Source organism: Saccoglossus kowalevskii, chromosome 9, assembly GCF_978046115.1.
Source record: "Saccoglossus kowalevskii chromosome 9, keSacKowa6.1, whole genome shotgun sequence".
Lineage (NCBI taxonomy): Eukaryota > Metazoa > Hemichordata > Enteropneusta > Harrimaniidae > Saccoglossus > Saccoglossus kowalevskii.
This window is the reverse complement of record NC_140649.1, coordinates 6742773-6764716: the sequence shown is the minus strand read 5'-3', so window position 1 is coordinate 6764716 and position 21944 is coordinate 6742773. Positions and strand designations below refer to the sequence as shown.

The 21944-nt window shown below is 33.3% G+C and overlaps 2 protein-coding genes across 2 annotated transcripts in view; one reads left to right on the top strand and one right to left on the bottom strand.

Moving 5' to 3' along the window:
* LOC102801400 (prolyl 3-hydroxylase OGFOD1-like) lies at nucleotides 1–11381 on the bottom strand. Its single transcript, XM_085503094.1, has 13 exons — nucleotides 11080–11381; nucleotides 10049–10194; nucleotides 9673–9719; nucleotides 8644–8744; nucleotides 8416–8532; nucleotides 7933–8024; nucleotides 7358–7486; nucleotides 6740–6853; nucleotides 6345–6424; nucleotides 5362–5552; nucleotides 4702–4842; nucleotides 1147–1205; nucleotides 1–200 (listed from the first exon to the last, which is right to left on the bottom strand). The coding sequence occupies exons 1-13, from the start codon at nucleotides 11270–11272 to the stop codon at nucleotides 39–41; spliced, it is 1572 nt and encodes a 523-aa protein (XP_085359220.1). The 5' UTR covers nucleotides 11273–11381; the 3' UTR covers nucleotides 1–38.
* A 172-nt stretch (nucleotides 11382–11553) lies between these two features.
* The window catches only part of LOC144344202 (U6 snRNA-associated Sm-like protein LSm4), a 30140-nt gene continuing 19749 nt past the window's right edge, over nucleotides 11554–21944 (top strand). Inside the window, exons 1-4 of the mRNA XM_085503093.1 lie at nucleotides 11554–11623; nucleotides 11743–11784; nucleotides 12715–12813; nucleotides 15215–15386. Of these exons, the coding sequence (XP_085359219.1) occupies nucleotides 11621–11623; nucleotides 11743–11784; nucleotides 12715–12813; nucleotides 15215–15386 (316 nt within the window). The 5' untranslated portion in view covers nucleotides 11554–11620. The remainder of the gene's footprint in view (nucleotides 11624–11742; nucleotides 11785–12714; nucleotides 12814–15214; nucleotides 15387–21944) is intronic.

Here is a 21944-nt window from a genome sequence, read left to right as displayed (position 1 = left end):
TATTTGTCACAGTAAACACTTAACTGTGATGTCACTTTTTATTCATAATAAACCAGTGTGATATCATAAAAGCCGGCTGTTTCCATATCTTTCTCTGCTATAGATGATATTTTCTGATTGATGTGTTTTACAAATCGTAGTGTCTCTTTATCTCTGTACACCAATGCCAAAGAATTGTCAGCTGGATTTACTGAAAGAAGCTGAAAATAAACGAAGGAGGCTTAGAAAGAACTCCTGTGTGTTGACAGTATTGGAGGCATGAAGCACAAATAAAGAATACTGTATTAGGAGCACATCTTTCAATACACATTGAACAAAAATTGTGTTTATTGCATGCAAAATCATTGAAATATTTTTTGAAATATTTCGACTATAGACTTGTTTTTGTCATTTAAATTTACAATAAGCACATGTGGAACAGACACACACACAGACATATAAACACATTGTACATCAATGGTTTAATATGGTCTGCGTATCCTAAACCACCTTTATTCCAAACATTTAAATCTATTAAATGTATGTGGTTCTTGAGATATCAGAAAGTTACCTAATTTATGCTAATTAATTAAGTTTTATTGAACATGATGTTCAATTGTTGAACCATTGGCTAACTAATCTGATCATAACTAATCATAACTAATATCAGCAGTTAATATGCATGATTTCAAATTTTGAGATACGAGTCAAAATATGCAAATTAGATAGGTACATGTAATATTCATTCTTGTACAGTTATTATGAAAACCACAAGAGAATCACCAAAATACCACGAGTGACAGTTGATTAAGCTGTGATTGAAAATTTAAATCCACCAATCTGAGTTGGACTATGAAATGAATGCACATGTGTGATATGATGTACTTGTAAAGTTTGAACGTGATCATTTAGGCATGTTGGAGTTCTGGCTCCAGGAATGCATTCATCAAACAAAATGGCCTCCAATCAGCCATCTTTAAAGAATCAGATTGTGAAACAAATAAACAGATGTATCTTATTATGCATGATTGTTTGTAAGAAATTTGAATGGAATCGGTCCAGGCATGTCAGAGATAAATTTTATGGAGATTGAGTCTCCATTTTCTGACTGTCTTTGAATAGGGACAAATAACCTAAAATCTAATATAATGTTGGTGTGTCTCTTACTTCTTCATCTTCACCTTTAGCGAGATAAGACACATAACCACCATAATCATTCTCCCAACCTGAAATAACAATCAAAGAAAGCTTAGAAAGAACTCCCATGTGCTGAGAGTATTGGAGACACATTAAATATAATTCGAAATTACTTAGCTGAAAACTAATTATGCAAATCAGAAAATTAATATGACCAGATTTGAGTGTAAAACTAATGAGGTCTGCGCAATGTAACAGAAAATCTATGTCTCCAAGTTTAATTGAAATGTGATTAGAACCAAAAAATTATGAATTATTATGCTTATTAGGGAATTAATATGAACAGATTTTTACCCCAAACTAATTAGGTTTGTACATTGTCCTAAGCATCTTTATACTAAGTTTCATTGAAATGGAATAATTAGTACCGTGAAAACTCCAAAATTTCGACCCCTCTAAAAATTCGATCGCCTATTTATTTGCCGGGTTTCGGTGTTTTATTTACCTCCAAATTTTCGATTCCACTAAAAATTGCCGACTCATTCTTATTCGAAAATTGCGACCAGTTTTAGTTTTCCCACAAACGAAAAAAAAAACGATGTGAGCGTTCAAACGGGACCTTCCTCGAAGGCATGAATCCGGGTTTCTGATTGACTGAGAGATTTTTATTTTATTGGTAACGAAAATATATTCTAAATAAACGAAGTTTGAAATAAAAACGAACACAAAAATCTCGGCATGCTGCGTTTCTGAATTGTTGATTATTACTGTACTCAGTAGTGATTATAATAATGTACACAAAATAAATTTGTTGAATGGTTATGAAATACAAATAAAAGTCAACTTAGTTTCATCGTAAGCGAATGATTCCGGTCTCGTATAAACGTTTGATGCTGTAGGATATCCGCCATGTTCTCTTAGGTCAAATAGGTCAAATCGCTAATTAACCAATCAAAAAGCTGGATGATGCCAACGTGTTCAAATTACCATAGCTTATTTAAATATGTTAATGTTATTGAACGCAATGCGGAAGAGATTGGTGTTGTAGTACGATGTTTTGGCTTGGATTTTGATGCGAAAACGGCATGATTTTTTTTAAATAAAAAAATTAGTTGTTTTTAAAAAATAAACTGGTCATCTGAAGAATAATTTAACATTGTTCACAGTGATAACAGCTCATTCTCGAAAGGAAGCTTACCCGCTCACGCTAGGCTAGTCACGATAAAAATCATACACGTGTACTCTTGAATAGACAAACGTCAATGACTACGGTAAAACTTAGACTCTATTTTAGCCGGCAGGATTGATTGAAATGTCCGAAAAATGACGCCAAAATACACCTTAAAAGTCCCATTTTATTTTCTTAAATCCCATTTTATTTTTTAATCCAAGGGCGAATTTACGGCAGAATTTGGTCCCTCAAATAAGGGACACGTGAGCTTTGATTCTAACCGGATACATTGCACTGGGTCGGGGAGATCGTTTGCTAAACTTCCATGTATCTTTTGTCCAATGGATACCTGTACTTCGAACATTCGCAAGTTTTTCTAGGTAGTGCGAGACAGCTTTGTCTTTTGACCTATTAGTTTTGTGCTGACCTCTTCTCCGCGTCCTGATGTTTTGTTTTGCATGTCATAATACTCACTGATTGATGACTTTGTTTAGATTTTGAGTTACAACTCGGCCACGACCTTTGCTTTTACCGTGAAACATGAGGAAGTTTACGTCAATTGACGGACATTGCATTTTTTAAAAACTAATGAAGCACACTATCATCCCCATTTTTTCATTTGCTGATTTCTATTCTGAAAAATTCGACCGTCCGAAAATGCACCTTAATTTTGACTCTAAAAACACGTCACATATCTAACACCAATTATTTAAAACCGGTCGAAATTTTGGAGTTTTTACGGTACTTTAGATATCAGTGTGAAAGCTTAAAATTGGTTAATTATGCAAATTAGGTAATTAATATGTACAGATTTTAACCCGCAATTATTCAGGTCTGTCTATTGTCCTACAGCATCCATGTACATTCATTGATATGTGATGTATAGTACCTGAGATATCAGTGTGAAAGTTGGTTAATTATGCAAATTAGGTGATTAATATGCACAAATATTTACCGGAAACTAATTGGGTCTGCATAATTCTAGATTCATTGAAATGTGATGATTAGTACTTTAGATATCAGTAGAAAAGCTGAAAATTAATTATGCAAATTAGGTAATTAATATGCACAATTATTTACTCTAAAACTAATCAGGTCTCTGCATAGTCCTAAAGGATCTATGTACCAAGTTTCATTGAAATGCGATGATTAGTACTTGAGATACCTGTGGAAAAGCTGAAAATTAACTAATTATGCAAATTAGGTGATTAATATGCACAAATATTTATCGAAAACAATCAATTTCTGCATAGTCCTTAAGTATGTAAGTACCAAGTTTCATTGAAATGTAATGCTAACTACTTATATCAAATGCTGAAAATTAATTAATTATGCAAATTAGGTAATTAATATGTACTGATATTACCATAAAAACTATCAGGTCTGTGCAGTGTCGTATGACATCTATGTACCAAGTTTCATTGAAATGTGATGATTAGTACTTGAGATATCAGTGGAAAAACCGAAAATTGACTAATCATTATGCAAATTAGGTAATTAGTGTCCACGGATTATTACCAAAAACTAATCAAAACCTAGCATTAGTTCAGAGCATCTATGTACCAAGTTTCATCAAAATCCAATGAGTGGTTGTTTAGATATCAGTGGAACAGTCATGGAACCACTAAAAAATAGCTAATTATCATGCAAATTAGGTAATTAATATGCACGGATTTTTACCAAAAATTAATCAAATCTGCGCATATGTTCAGAGCATCTATGTACCAAGTTTCATCAAAATCCAATGAGTGGTTCTTTAGATATCAGTGGAACAGTCATAGAACAGCTAAAAATTAGCTAATTATCATGCAAATTAGGTAATTAACGAGCATGGATTTTTACCAAAACCTAATCAAATCTGCGCATTGGCCCAGAGCATCTATGCACCAAGTTTCATCAAAAACCGATGTATGGTTCTTGAGATAGCAGTGGAACAGTCGGACACACATACACACACACACACATACACACATACACACATACACACACACATACAGACACACTAACTGCAAAGACTCCCATTTTGTGCTTCGCACATGGGAGTCAAAAATACAAATTTAACTTCTTAATGACTAACACCATATCTAAGTTTGAGGATGTATGGATAAAATGTGTCAGCAGAGGGCGCTCTAGATAAGTTTGTCTACGGGATAAGACCCTTCAAGACTCTCAAAAAGATGGGAAAGTGAGAGCAGGATACCTGCTTTTAGTATACAATAATCCCTTGAACACATGTATTTTTAGCTTGGTCTGTGGGTGATGTTGCCATAGCGGTATTTGCAAAATAGAAATGTAACTTTAAGCCAGTCACCATTCAATTTAGAATTCATATAAAATGTCCCACATCTGATGGCACCTCTATAATTGTATGCAACAAACCCACTTGCAGCTAATTACTTGCAATACTGCCTTACCATTGCAGTTTAAAAACAGCATACAATCCAGTGCATATTCAGCACCCTCTGTATCAGTATCATGTAGTAATGTATAGGAACCATGCCTCCATCGTCTTACTTCACTTCGACATCGTGGATTAATTTCTTTCTTTTTTGTCTCTGTAAATACAGTTTTACAAAGTTACATAACACCCACAGTGAAATTGACAAACCTTTCTGCCTTGGTGGACAATGTAATAAAGCTTTCAATAAGTAAATCATCAAATACATCAAGATTTATATAGGTGTTATACGTGATAATGTTTGTTAATCTTCTAGTTTCTAGAAATCCTAATGCAAATAAGAGTGAGTTTGTGAAAGATTGGAATGTGCTCATCTCAGGCCATTTCTGATAAAGCAAAGTTTGTAATATGAGTATTTTACATTTTCAAATGTGGCGATAATCTCACTCATTTCAATCAAACATTTCCAAGGTTCCTCTGTGTTTTGTGACTTTATTATTTAGAACTATGAATCACTATTATACTGTATTTTTAAAATTTAATTAACATAATCCAAATTAAAAGTTTTATACAGGAAAAAAAATATGCATTTTTTATTAAAAGATTTACTTCTAAGAGACAATATAATGTTTTAATGGAGAATCATGCAACACTACCTAAAGATTGGATTTTATACCTTCCTTTGCCTTTACACTTTCTGAGTCATCTCCTCTCATATCATCTTCACTATCACTGTCTGGTGCTAATTCATGTAGTCGTAGACCAGTGAAATTAGACAATAATAAAAACATTTCTTCTGATTTCAATACTTCTATACATTCCTTTAAGATTCCTGGAAGACTCGTGTCACTTGCCATTTCATAGTTTCTATGGTAACAGAAGACAAACATAAAAAATTACCTTTTAAATATCTTTTTATTGGCCCAAAGCAAAGCAAAGCAAAGCATCTCAGTCGCATATCTTTATTTATTCTTGAGGTGGTTAGCCACATGCACCATTAAAACACATGAATAGATTTCATTCTCTTTAAAAATATGGACTAATTGTAAATTATTTTTACAGAACTACTTTTTACACATGGTTCAAATATTCATGGATATGATGATGTTCCAGCCATTTACTGTTGGTTTATATAATAAAAGTCTCATCAAAATTTCATTTGTTTACAAATGGTGAACTTATGGGTGCCATAACTGAGTAGAAAATTGTAATGGACGATATCTATTTTTTTATAAAATTAATTCTTTAACATGGATTCCGATGGAAATGTTAATTTTGTAATTATTTCTAAAAAATTACTGGGTAAAACATCTAAATGCTAGATGAGTTCAAATTAATAATTAGGAAAAACTTTTGAAACACTCCAATGAGAAGAGATATTTATCCCTGTTATCTTATACTTCTGTTTCCATTTTACTGTGAAATACTTTATTTTCGCTTGGAATTAATTTTCGTTATTTTTGCTGAAGGAATGATTTAGTGAAAATAAAATCCAGCGAATATACCTTTTTCCTATATTTCACATTAAACTCATCAACAATCAGTGAAAATAAATTCCATACTAACCACCCAAAACGTCTTTTCAGCGAAAATTAATTCCAGCTAAAATAAAGTATTTTACAGTATATCAGTAAAGCACAAACATACTATGTAATGTACCTCTTATTTGCTGGGCCTTTTCTTACCCATTTTATTGCACTTTCTTTTACTGCAGATAAGACTGCTTCATATTTCTCCTCCTAATACAAGAATATTCAACACATAATTAATTATGATGATGTTTTATAATAACAAATATAGAATCATCAGCTTTGTGTTCAACTATATGATCTGTGTTGATGCCAGGCATGGACGTGAACAAATTGTACTACACAATTTTGAGAAAAAAATCGATAAAATGTTTTAGTTCTAGCAATCTCCCAAAATATGACCCAATATCCAAAATATTAGCTATGGTGATCTTTAAGATAAATACGATAAAATCACATGTCAAATTAATACAACAATTAATTAATTATTCACTGGGTTTTGTATGCTGAAGTAGAAAACTGTACCTTGAGAAAATTTTGAAGTTCAATCTCAGAATCTTCTGAGAACTTTTCTTGTATCTGAGATTGTATAAGCATATCTATGTACATTGGATTCAACCAGTCACCTAGTTTGTCATTCTGTGAACCAAAATATATAAAACTAGCCTTGAGGTTACAAGTGATGAGTACTGTTTGTGGCTACATTTACTGATCATAGCTTTGTTGAGTGCAAAATAGCAACACACATGACGTTAGAAATCAGTCACATGATTCTATTCCACATTGGATTTACAGTGTGCTGCGTCCGACTTAAACAAAAGAAAGCGTTTGTATGTGACATAAATATAATGGACATTTTAAAAAAAGGAAGACATTCGAACGCATCTGTAACACTTTATACAGTGTTTAACAAACAATGAATTCTATTGTTTCCAAAGTCAAATGTATAATACTGTAAAATACTTTATTTTAGCTGGAATTAATTTTCGCTGAAAAGACTTTTTGGGTGGTTAGTAGAGACAAGTTGTAAAATATAGGAGAAAAGGTATATTCACAGGATTTTATATTCACTGAATCATTCCTTCAGTGAAAATTAATTTCAAGCAAAAAAATAAAGTATTTTACAGTAATATCAAGTATTACCTGAAACGTTACTGCAGGTTGTAATACATGTAATGGTTCTATAAACGGTGCTGGTCTGTCAATTGGAGGACCATGAAACCATCCACTTACAGATAACCTGGTTTTATCTTGTGTTAAGACTTCAGAAACCTACCACGCAAGACAAAACATTACAAGTATAATAAAACAAGCAGCCTCTTGGCTGAGATAGCTCCGCTGTGAACAATGTAAATTTCAATTAAGGAACTGAAGATATCATCACGAAATGAACAAATCTGAGAAAAGTATACCTGTAGTACCTATATGTATAATATCAAAGCAATGAGACTTGCGGTTTTCAACAAGAAGTCAAAAATCTTCACCAAAAATTACAAAGATATCACCACAAAATGAACAAATGAACCAAGTATCAAAGCAATAAAGCTTGTAGTTTTTTAGATAAAGACACTTGAAGATAATTTTCATTGAATAATAACAGAAAAGGATTCTACAACTAGTATTTTAGAAACAATTACAAATGACTTCAGCCAATGGTAGCCTTAGAACCAGTATTGACTATTGATGATATACTGGTAATCTGTGGGTGAGGTAAGTACCTGATGAAATGACACTGGTGTGACTTCAAAAAATGACAGAGTATTCCAAGATGGAACTAAAGATTTCACAATTTCACTTGGTTGTCCATGCTCTGTAAAAATAATTAGAAATTAAATTTGTAGGAAAAAATGTAGGAACAAATTATTGTCACATAGATTGAAACTTCCATACAATTCATCATTATAAGTGTAGATTCATTACAATATTTGTCACAAATTTTTCTACATACATTCCATTATTTTTTTAATATTTTTTATATAATTGTTTTATATTTTTTATATATTTGTTTTCATAGCATCTTTTGTTGTACTCTTTATTTTTAAGTCAACATCATAATAAGGATATGATTATAATAAAGTTATTAATATTATTACAAATTGATTTTTCTCAGTGTATTGAATATACATATACATGTGATAATCGTCTTAAAGTTAGTTGAGGGTGCTAGGCCTTTATCTTACAGCATTTCAGATGTCACTTACCATCGGTTTCAAACAAGTCTAGATTTCCTCCGTCTTTAATGTCCCAATGTGGTACAAGATATAAAATAAATGCAATGCGTCTCCCTTCTAACTCATCATCATGGCACAGTAACACATCTATATGAATTCAGTAAAAAAAAAACCTGATAAAATAAACAATTGCTAATGTCAGCTAGAATTGTTTAGCAGTGAGAATTAAATGATTCACATCATAGTGTGACTTCCTACCTGTATATTCATACTTTGCACATGTCATGTCGACTGTATCATTGAGTGCTATGCCAGTCACATCTCGTAACCAACTCAGAAAATCTCCATATAAAAGTTTTCTGAAAGAAAGACAAAACACTGATTGTAGATAATAATAATGATAAGGATACAATTTCTGTGAAAAAAATGATATATATGGGTTAAGTAACCAAGATTTCTATTATTTATTTTCAAAATTCATTCAACGGGTAATAACTTTTCCATCAGTTATCTCTCAAATATAAAATGATTCTATAAATATTTAGTGTGCGAACACATAATCTTTGAGATAAAAACATTCTACGTATATGAAGACAGTGAATCGGTGTAATGCACGCATTGAAGTAGATAAAATCACATTTTGGATCACTACATGACCAGGTAAAAAAAAAAGTCATTAAAGAGAGCATGATTGACTAATAATCAGTAACATTCATTCAATGATACATTCATTCATTTAGATTAGAATATTGACTGCTTACATTCCTCAGAAAGAACTATAATTGAATTTCAGAATAAAATAATCACAAACCCTGCACATTGCACTTGAAATTCTTATTTTAGCAAGTGACAGTAATGGTTAATAATACAGGCTTGATGTTAACTTTTACACTCACTAGTCTGAAATGTATGTTGCCTACACATTCACTTCAGTTTGTTAACCTTTTCACAACGAGTTCCCACTTTTCATCACAAAATAGTCCTGTTTATGGTCACTAGCAATTTCTTTCAAAAGACTGAAAAAATAAGTAAATTGTTTGAGTAAAAACTCGAATTTTGTCGGTGGCTCCAAAATTTGGGTTTATTTTCCAGAAATATTAAGCATAAAATTTGGGTGAGAAAGTCTGGTGGTGAAAAGGTTAAGGCAAGTGAGTTACAATTTAGTTGTCAAATAGCAATTTTATTTTTTCAAGGCTATAGCACTACTCTTAGAGTCTAGGCCTGCAATGTGTTAAATAATTAAATTAATTTGAAGAGGAAGAAATATTCAGACTGAATACAACTCACCTAAGTTCTTTAACATGAGGAGAAGAACATTTCTTCAAATCATCTGACTAGGATAGAAAAACAGTTGTTGCATTTTGAAACATTTTATATTGCTATTTGGAAAAAATTAAACCTTATGTGGTCAATTTAATGTAAAAGTACATGGTTAAGATTAGGGTTAAACTTTAAAGCGCGGTGGTCGTCGCGCAGCGTGTGTTCGAATTTCATGTAAATAAACAATGTACTTTACACGCGTTGTATACGTTGCTATGAGTCGAACAGGACACGGCGTGACGACTGCCACCCTTTAATATGTGGTCAAGTCAATGTATGTACTATGTGGGGCTGGTAAGACTAGGGTTAACCAAGTAACCTGCCTGGGGGGTTGACATATTACCTGTTGAAACTTGTAGAGGTCGTTGGACTTTTCGTAGAATATTGAATCGAGCAATTCATCTTTAAGACCTTCTAAAAATTTACCATCTTGTATGAAATGTGGCAGCTGAACACAAGTAAATGGTTCACTGTGGACCACAATTTCAGCTGTAAAAAATAAAAGTACCACGTTGTCCTAGGGTTTTTAGAAAATAAAAGGAGGAGAAACTGTCATTCTCCAATTGAAGCAAATTATATTATTACTTTGGTACCTGCAGCAATAGAAACAGAAACTAAGGAAACTATTTTTCAACAATATTTATTGTTTATTTATAAAGTACACATCAGTTTTGAATAGTGGACAATTCAAATTATCATTTTATTTTAATTTCATCTTTCAAAATTGTACAGTTGAAGATATAAGTAATGGCTACCATGGCAATAGTTTAAATTTATTCGTTGTTCACCATTTTACTGTATATTTCATTGCATATTAAATACTTTGTTATAGGGGGGCTAGAACCATGGTTAGCATGTGCACCCAATATCTGGCAGTGAAAAAATAGAGGGCATACTGTAACACAGAATTCATTGATTGAAAAATTGTGCTGAGTTTATAAAAGAGTACATTCTGTAACACAGTAGTTACAGGACATAAATTACTATTTCTTAAACATCTTTGGAAACATAGAAATGAAAGTAGTATGAATTCACCATGAGATCTGTTGTCAATTGTATTTTTATTCAGTTTCAGATATGTATGATTTTTCCTTTTCTTTTCTTCTTTTATTTTGTTGCCCGTTGAATAATGCCAAAACTATCCAATAAATCAGATATATCCAACGACTTTTTTTCAGAAAAATTTTGACCAAGTTTCTTCAAACTTTGAATAATATACTGGCGACAAATTATCAAATTTTTTCAACTTTTGTCAAACTTTGAATTGAATAACACAATTTGTTGAAATGCGAATATTGGATATAACAGATACTGTGATCGAGGTGACTGTCATTATAATCGTATACAGAGTGTCCATCATTTTACACTACTTACCAATTTCACAATGTTTATGATCTTGAAAAGCGTCTGTGATAATTTGTTTATGGTTTTTTTGTAAATACTTTCCATTTATATTGGCTTGATGTTGCAAAATGTTTAGTTTCGTGACCGACTTCTTTGGTGTTTTGTTGCTTGGACTATCCACAGCGGTGCCATCTTCAAGACTAATACTTCTTTTTGAGCTCATCTTGAAAAAGGCTGAAAAAGCTCTGATTTAAAACGTGTTACTTAGTACTTTGTACATGTACGAATAAAAGCGCACATGTCACTAAACCCGGAAGTTGACAGGGAGAATCTGTTGTCACCTTTTTACGGCTCTAACATTTTCTACGTAATCCGGCTCAAATACTTAATATTCGGATACCAAGAACAGCTGTTGTTAATATGTCAAATTGTTATGTTATATTATTTGGAGGAGGGTTTATTGAAGAAAAAAAGCATTTTTCAATCATTTTACTGTAACAGTTTACGACTTCTACTCGGCGCATGCGTATGGCGGCCATTTTGAGTGTTAGTGTACGACAGTATATACAAAATGGTAGGTAAAAATACTGTTAATTCGTTTTAATAGTGTTATCTATCCGAAACTTTTCGCTGCACTCGTTTTTATTGCGTTATTATTTGAAGAATAATCATGTGCTAAAAATTTACTTTCAGTTGCCGTTATCGTTACTTCGGACGGCTGTTAACCACCCAATGGTAAGTGTCCGTGTTGATTACAAGGAATTGATTCCGTTCCCTTTCTAGGTTTCATTACAAATCCGGCGAAATTCTCGGTATCACTCACATTCCTGGGAAAACGTTTATTAAGACCCCGCCTCTGACTTGAATAATGATCTTTATTGCTTTCGTATCCCTATTAGCATTTTGAATAATATGCAATACAGATGTGAAGAAAGACAAACAAAATGAGAAAAAAATAACCAAGGAAAAACAACAAAACTGACAAACTAAATAATAAAGTACAAACAAAAATAATGGAAAAATAAAATTGTTTATAACATTTGTGTTGGTGAAATATTTAGTTTACTGATGCATGTTAATCACTAAGCAAATTTTCTTCAAAAATAACCTGGCTTCAATGCACCAAACCTGGCTTCAAGACCAAACCAAATTCAAACTACCGATAACCAAGGTTATAGTGAGAGAAATGGTGATAAAGATGAACTGTAAATGAGCCTAGCCTATTAAATTATATTTCAACAGAAATACATTTTATGTTTGCTCATTGTTTATTATGTCCGTAAATATTCACAATGGTGTAATAGTTCTATGTCACAGGAATTGCAAAAAAATAACACGCATAGAATGTTATTAAAATGTTTATTAAAAGTATTACAGCCCAAGACTTGAATATTCTTGACCTACACTTTAAACAACATAATGTTGCTGGGATATGCGTGACTGTGCTTACAGTGCTTATAACGGAAAATATACAATGCAGGCATAACGAGGGAAAGACAATAAATGTGCAATCCAAATGCAATCAATAAGTGATGTGAAAATAAATAAATACCTGATTCCAATGCAGTAAACGCATAGTACAAATGTGAAAATAATGATATGTTGCATGGTATCTGTACTGTAGCTGAACTGTACATTATGAAATACCTCATTGTTTATTTACAGCTTGTTGAGTTGAAGAATGGTGAAACATATAACGGTCATTTGGTATCGTGTGATAATTGGATGAATATTCATCTTAGAGAAGTCATCTGTACTTCTAGGGTAAGTCAAGCGTCCTTCTTAGCTTACAGTCAGCATATTATTGCCAGCCCTGTTGTGGAATTCAGGTGTCATGGCTTTATGTGAACTGTCTATAGATTCAAATGTATCTCCATTGATAGAATGTAGAAAAAATTTCAGAATGAATAAAAGTCGTGGTAAAAAGTAAAGATAATCAAATCACAGATAATTCTTTTTTGGGACATCATTTTCTGTGTTTTTTTAACTGAGGCTTTTTTTCTGCACCCCTACTAATCTGAAAATTTGCACTCTGTCATTATGTACTTTGTTAGGTTGTATGTAAATCTATGTATGGGTGTTGAAATCAACACAGAACTAGTGGTCAGTGCAAGTAGCATTACAGCAAAATGATACTAGATCTAGTGGTTATGTAAACTTTGTTTGAAAACGCTGGTATGTTTTGGTTCTGATCAACACGTATACATGTATGGTCTATGCAGTCCGAGATTACTGATTCATAATACTAGTATAATAGGATGGGGAGGTTTTATTTCTGTTGATAAATATGGTATGGACAACACCCTGAAATCATTGTACAGGTTTACATGAAAGTTAGGCTGACACTGATATGATATAATAACCCCTGTAACTGATGAAATGCTTTTTAATACAATATAACTGTCATGTGAGAAAAAGATAAAAAAATATACTTGTTCAAAGCCCTGTGCCAAGAACTAGAAGCAGCAAAAGGAAAATGAAGTTTATTCAACTCACAAATGTAATAGTAAAAAACCTGCATGATCAGATTATAAAACTTACAGTGTCATTGTCTTCTCATCACTGAGATAATTGCAATTTAACTCCAGGTTGGCAGTCGCAAAGGTAGTAAACTTATAAAATAAAGATACTTTTAACAATAAGTTTATTTGTCTCTAAATAAATATGTTTATCTCATGCATAACTTGCTTATCACCACACTTAAGACTGGGCAGAACAAAAACGCATATCGCCACAGTGTTATGTCACTTTTTTCATTGTATGTGATCACCGCCAGAGTAGCGTCAATCTTGGCCAGCGGCTCAGATTGATACAAATCTCTGACAGTAACCATCCACGTCTACTGACATCAACCTATGAAAAAATATCGTGGGGATTATATATAGATATTTTGCCTTGGAAGCAGAAATGAACACTGGTGTTGCTGATCAAGTCTATTTCTTTTTGAAACTTACAATAAACAAAAGTTTACAAAATATGCTGCTAGAGGGCAGTATTTATTCTGCTTCTTTTTTTCTACATCAAAATGGTGAAACTTCCAGAGTACTTTCATAAAGAAAACCTCCTCACTGCAACATTCTTAAAATATTTACCAGTTACATGTACATGTAAACACTCAAACATCCCGGAAATTCACAGTACACTGAGTTAAATGCTTCCACATGTTTAAACTGAAGAGATGAAATGCCAAGTAATCTGATGATGACTTAGAATGACATCATAGGGTAACCTCTCTTGTTTCACACTTTTGCTATGTTTCTTACCATAATTTTCCAATCTTGAATATACATTCCAAAGTGTTCAATGTAGTTTTAGGCTTTATTTGCCATGTGGATATCTGTTTCAATATTTTCTCTTTATGTTGATTGAGTAACTAACCAACACCACAGCAGAGTTTCTATAACATTTAACCATATACCCCCCGGTAATCATACACAATGTTGCTTTGATGACGAAACATGCACATGCTCACTAGTTACTAATACATATTCATGCTATTAGGTCAGAGTTCATATATTGTTACATTTTAAATATTCCCTAGCTACATACTAAAAGAAGATCCATTGAGTTGTGTTTTGTACATAAAGCTATTAACGTCCACTATGACATCTCTAGTCATTTAGGTCAAATTTGTTTTTGTATTCCGTGTATAAATTTAAGAAACCTTAATAAATTGTCATCTTACAATGAAATAGCAATATTAACATTTTTCCACTAGTTGTAAGTTTTAATTAAATTTGCCTTGTCAAGGAATTTTAAAACTATGTAATGTATTATGTATTTCTGTTTTGATTTAATTTATTTATTTTGTCTTTTCTGTAATTTGTTTTTTATCCAGGTCTGTGAGTGAGTGTACCTGTGTTCTGTTTGAAATAAATAAAATACTTTAGTTACAATACAACATTTTGTTACACTCGTAAACACTAAATTTTGTCACCTATGAATGTAATAACCAGGATGGAGCTATTAGAATTGAATTGTTTTAACTTAAAATAGGATATATTTTCACTGCATTAAATTACAATTGAATTGAATATAAGATTGTGTATAGCAATCACTGACGTAAAATAAAATACATTTTCCTATCTTGTATTGAGACTACCTTGTTTCATTTATTTATTTATTAATTGATAATTGTATTTATTAACTTTCTTATTTTAAATAGGATGGTGACAAGTTTTGGAGAATGCCAGAATGTTATATTAGAGGAAGTACAATAAAATATTTACGTATACCAGATGAGGTTATAGATATGGTTAAAGAGGAGGTCGTGTCTAAGGGTAGAGGCAGAGCTCAGTCACAACAGAAAGGACGAGGTAGAGGGAATCCTGCAAGAGGTAAGAATCCTGCCACTAGAGGGCGCTATAGACAGATGGAGACCGGGTAGTTGCAAAGTTTTACATTTCTAATTTAACATAGATATAAAGATAATAATCAACTTCACGAATTAAACACTTACAACCTATTTTTCGTTTTTCCCATTTATTTTGTGAAAGAATAGTCAGTAGCAATGTTGTCATATAATGCATGCCTTATAGTCATAATGTGTTGTAAGAATGTCTGTCCAACTTCTAAGAGACTAGGTTTGTTTCCAGTCTGCCCAGTATGTATACTGTGTACAGTGCGTATATATTGTTTACCGATAATTGTACCCACTTGCCAGCCTTGTGGCAATAGTACCGATAGTAAAGTGAATGTGCTATTTCTGTCCACAGTGCAATTTAAAAATCTCAGTGTTTGTGTCACAATGAGTAATGAATTACTACTGTGTAGCTTGAAACTTTCACAGGAGTTTGAGGTCTTTGCCACCTGTTAAGGTTTACCCAGCAATGCAATCACATTGCTAAAGAAAAGTTATACAGATACATAGTTATAGCAATCATGTACTGGTTTGTGTTACTGAGCTTTATGGTGAAGCATGGAATATGATACTATTTCAATAATATCTCTGTTCAATGTTTTCTTTTGTGATAGCACCGGATATAAGTTGGTGGTTTGCAAATGTTGTCTTAAAACATTTCAATACATGAAATACCATCCAGGCAGTCAGGTGGGTGGGGCATACAATGTAGGGAATGACCTCTGTTGTCTACCTTAGTTTAGAGTCCTACATGTACATTAGAATTCATGTTTCCCAATTGTTTAAGCTATATGAAAAAAAAAAAAAGTTCAAACCTATCATACGAGTGATTGTCCGTGTCAATATTTTACTTTTTTGACTTCTTCTTGAAAACTACAAGCCTGAATGCTTTGATAGTCCAATTGCTTTGATACTATACATATAGGTACCTCAGGTGGACGTCTCTCAGATTTGTTTATTTTATGATAATATATTCAATTCTCTAATTTTAGTGAATATTTTTGTCATTTTTGGTAAAAAGTGATATTTTCGACTTGTTAAAAACGACAAATCTGATTGCTTTGATACTATACATATAGGTATCTCAGGTAGACCTCTCTCGGATTTGTACATTTTCTAATGATCTTCAGTTCTTAATTGAAATATGTTATTATTTTCATGTGGTCTCATTCATATCTTGGATGTACCTTGACTGATTTTGTTGAAAGTAGATTAATAGACAAGATGTGATATACATTACCTAATGAAATTATTAACTGTGGTATAGAAAAATGCTCATAAATACCCACCATAACTTCAATTAACACATTGAAATAAGTCATTACTTTCATCTGCAATTTCATGAAATTATTCTTTCACAGATTATCTATAATATTTGGTATTTAGATAAGAAATCATATTGTAAAATACCAGCAGGGACTGTGTTATTAGTCCCTGTTCGGACGAAGTCCGAAAACGGGGACTTATAATTCGGTCTCCGTCCGTGCGTCCGTCCGGAGTCTCAGAATCCCTTGGACCGATTCCGTTCATTCTTTGCATGTGCCTAGTACTTTATGTGGGACATATGCACATGCAGTGGTTTAGCGATTCGATTCAAAATGGCCGACTGGCAGCTATCTTGTTTTTTGAAAATAGTATATTTTGGACTTGCCTTGGCAGTTTTCTTTCAAACTTGGTACATAGATTATACATGTTAGGATACATGTCCATGACGATTTATTTCACAATTGGATCAAAGATGGCCGACTGGCAGCCATCTTGTTTATTGAAAATGTCGTATTTTGGATATGCTTTGTCAGTTTTCATTCAAATTTAGTACATAGATCATACATGTTAGGATATATGTCCCCGGCCGTCCCTGAGTTCCTGAGTCTGTCTGTCCGTCCGTCCCTGTGGTCGTTCGTTCGTGCGTCAGTCTGTCCAGAGTCATATTTCAGAATCCTGTGGACCGATTGCGTTCATTCTTTGCATGTGCCTAGTACCTTATGTGGGACATATGCACATGCAGTGGTTTAGCGATTCGATTCAAAATGACTGACTAGCAGCCATCTTGTTTTTTGAAAATGTTGTATTTTGGACATGCTTTGTCAGTTGTCATTCAAACTTGGTACATAGATTATACATGTTAGGGTACATGTCCATGACGATTTATTTCACAATTCGATCAAAGATGGTCAACTGGCAGGCATCTTGTTTTTTGTTTTTTTATGCGGTATCTCTTTATGCGTGCTCTGTCAGTTTTCATTCAAATTTGGCACATACATGTACTTTATACATGTTAGGATGCATGTCCATGACAATTTGTTTCAAAATCTTGTCAAGGATGGCCGATTGACAGCCATCTGACTTGTTGGCCTTACTATTGTATTTGCACAATTTATGTATCATTTTCATTCGTATTTGGCACATACATCATACATATCAGTGTGTTTCATAGTTAGATCAAACATGGACGAATAGCGGCTGTTTTTTTGGCCATATTACTACTACACGGAACACGTGTTTTGATGTAAATAAACAATCTGATGTATACGCCACTTGGAACTCAAGTTTCAAGGACAGGCTCGTGACAATCCCTCTGCTTTAATATGACAAGCACAAAGAGAACTTTCCAAAATTTAACAGGGACTGTGTCATTTTCAATGACTTGTTTTTAATGACTTGTAATATCTATACATGTATGCCATTTTATTGGAGTTCATTAGGCACTCATTTTTTAGGCTAAATTTTATAAAATAGCATTAACCATAAAGGAATAATATAGGGAATATCAAAGGCACCAAGACAAATTTATTGGGCATCAAGTACAAGTCCTGGGAGTGACCATGCCCTACATATGTATTTGAACTTCCAATTTGAAATGCATGTACTTTTCTAAATGTTTATTTATTTTTATAATAAATGAACAGGATTACATTGATAAAAATATAATTATTAAGCTATATAATATTCACTTGTATAATAGGAGTTGATATGCAAGGCTAATTTTTCTATAAATGCCTTTGACTGGTAATAAAAGTGATATGATTTTGTTGATGTGTGTTCAGAAGAGACGGATATCTAAGCAATCTCTATAGATTTTATTGTCTGCAAGCCCTAAAAGACCTATATTTTTCTAAAAGCTTAGTACATAAATGACTTTCGGGTCGTTCTTATGTTTGTTTAACAGTCATTTACAGATACGTTAACTGAAGCAAGCTCACAGTAGTTTTACTATGTTTTCCATTTTGCAAAATATGTTCAATATTCACAAATTATACTTTCAATTATGAAAATTAAAATGTTGACTATCAATATTATCAAGGCCATCATTTGTCTCCATTCAAAAATTTTTAACCCACATAATTTTTTCATAATTTGTCCAAAATTTTGATGAAGACTTGTAGACAATAGAAAATTATTTTTGTTTGATAAAAAGTTTTGTAAACAAAATAGAGAGAAATGTGGACCGGGGAAATTCGGCCACTCAAAGGTTAATTAACTTCGGCATCTAAAGTGACATTATTGAAATTAAATATTTGCATTTGTTAGGTGTTAGTGTCTTTTTTTGAAGTGCTTCTTGTATCAGCGGCTTCTACAAAGGGAGTCAGGTTTTTCACAAATTCAATAGCTGCATGACACCTGTTAGAATGAACTCCTCATCAGAACAATACATTGGTATGCTAGTTATTCTGATACTTTGCTAATGAAAACAGTATATATGTTTTGATAGCTTGGGTGGATACCACTGTTTGCCTCAAGTCTGTACACTACAGGAACTACTCAATAGTGACTACTATATTTATATATACTACTTTGACATGTAGAATAAGAATTTTTGGGATTTTAAGTCAAAAAAATTGTTTTAATCTTGCTATATTTTCTGTATTCAAGCTGTTACTGTCCATTTGCGATTACTTGGCAATTTATTATTATTATGAAAGACATGGTTTCATTTGAAAAGGCTGCGTTTTCTGATGCATTTTTCACCCAAAAAATTGGAAAATATTCTTGCTTATATTTAATTGCTGGTATAAGTATTTAAAGTGTTTTTGTTTGTCTGATTGTGTTTGCTTCTGTTTACTAATCTGTGTATGTACTAGTATTGTTTTTTGTGTTTTCTGTCTTATAAGTTATACTATATTTACATTATATTATTTAGTAGTTTCGCAATGAACTGCAATTTTTATTTCATTTTTTTCCCAAGTTTTGATACATACTTATGTATTGGTTCTGCTTATAAGTTGCTATAATTTTATGTTGAATCAGTGAATTTGTACTTAATTCATTGCTAAAACTATTACTAACATCAACTGACTTCTTACCATATTTATAGTAATTTTGTAACATTTTGTCTTGTCAATAAATAATATTTGACTTACCAAATTAATTGAAATAACATTCCATGGAGACTGAAACAGTTGTACTCTCATGTCTTCTGTATGTCTCTATGGAATAACCTCTTGTGAAAGATACTTGTTTTTAGCAATGTGTGTCAAAATTGCTATATTTTTTGTGTTTTATTTGTTTGTACAATCTCTGTATGTTACTCTGAAGCAAATAGAATTTTACCAACACAAAGCTACCAGACTTTTTATGTACAGTCTGCATACATATTTTTTTGTCTTTGTTTGTTTCACGGATTAGTTATACTACAAAGAGTCGTTAGAACTGAAATGCATCTGACGTATTCTCTCTTCTAAATATTCCAATGTACGCTTTGTAAAAACCAAGAGGGCAGACCTTTGGGTTTGTTAGAACTGTGTTTACACTTGGCTTGATTGATCATCAACTTCAACTTGTCATTGATATTGTTATTTTTATTCATGGGAGAATGCCTATATTATTATGTTGGAAGTTTGCCCAGACACTAACTAAATATTCCGAAAATAAAGTTTCCCTTTTACTTTCACCATTCACTGAAAGTTTTTTGTCTACCTTTTCAAGTGGACTTTGGTTTTATATGTATACTGTTTAGTTGTTGACAAATTATCGTATTGATGGTCATAATGACAGCATCACAATGGGTTAATTGGCCAATGAGTATGTGTTTTACAAAGATACCAATATTAAAAGTAAACCATAACCAATTTAGTTTCATAATTTAGTTTCACGGATTTGATTTTAGTACATTTCACTGGGTTTCTGTGGGCGAGAATGGCATTGGATTTATGTTGGCTGGAATTGCATTGGTTTTATGTTGGCTGGAATTGCATTGGGTTTATGTTGGCTGGAATTGCATTGGGTTTCGGTTGGCTGGAATTGCATTGCGTTTCTGTTGGCTGGAATTGCATTGGGTTTCTGTTGGCTGGAATTGCATTGGGTTTCTGTTGGCTGGAATTGCAGTGGGTTTCTGTTGGCTGGAATTACAGTGGGTTTCTGTTGGCTGGAATTGCATTGGGTTTCTGTTGGCTGGAATTGCAGTGGGTTTCTGTTGGCTGGAATTGCAGTGGGTTTCTGTTGGCTGGAATTGCAGTGGGTTTCTGTTGGCTGGAATTGCATTGGGTTTCTGTTGGCTGGAATTGCATTGGGTTTCTGTTGGCTGGAATTGCATTGGGTTTCTGTTGGCTGGAATTGCATTGGGTTTCTGTTGGCTGGAATTTGGGTTTCTGTTGGCTGGAATTGCATTGGGTTTCTGTTGGCTGGAATTGCATTGGGTTTATGTTGGCTGGAATTTGGATTTCTGTTGGCTGGAATTGCATTGGGTTTCTGTTGGCTGGAATTGCAGTGGGTTTCTGTTGGCTGGAATTGCAGTGGGTTTCTGTAGGCAAGATTCACAGTGGTTTTCTGTAGGCGTGAATCACAGTGGTTTCTGTAGGCGTGAATCACAGTGGGTTTTGTCGGCAAGAATCACAGTGGGTTTCTGTAGGCGAGAATCACAGTGGGTTTTGTAGGCAAGAATCACAGTGGGTTTCTGTAGGAGTGAGTCACAGTGTGTTTTAGCAGGCGAGAACCACAGTGGGTTTCTGTGGCCAGGATCACAGTGGGTTTCTGTAGGCAAGAATCACAGTGGGTTTTGTCGGCAAGAATCACAGTGGGTTTCTGTAGGCAAGAATCACAGTGGGTTTTGTAGGCGAGAATCACAGTGGATTTTGTCGGCAAGAATCACAGTGGGTTTCTGTAGGCGAGAATCACAGTGTGTTTCTGTAGGCGAGAATCACAGTGGGTTTCTGTAGGAGTGAGTCACAGTGTGTTTCTGTAGGCGAGAATCACAGTGTGTTTTAGTAGGCGAGAATCACAGTGGGTTTCTGTGGCCAGAATCACAGTGGGTTTCTGTAGGCAAGAATCACAGTGGGTTTCTGTGGCCAGGATCACAGTGGGTTTCTGTGGCCAGGATCACAGTGAGTTTCTATAGCTGAGAATCACAGTAGGTTTCTGTAGGTGAAGATCACAGTGGGTTTCTGTAGGGAGTCACTGTGAACTATTCACCAGTGGTCTATGGCCAAGACATTTCATTTCAACATTTTATTAGGAATCAATGGACAAAAATTGACAGTGAACAAAAACATGTACATTTCTGCACTCAAACTCACTATTATGCCCTCTATGGCAACAA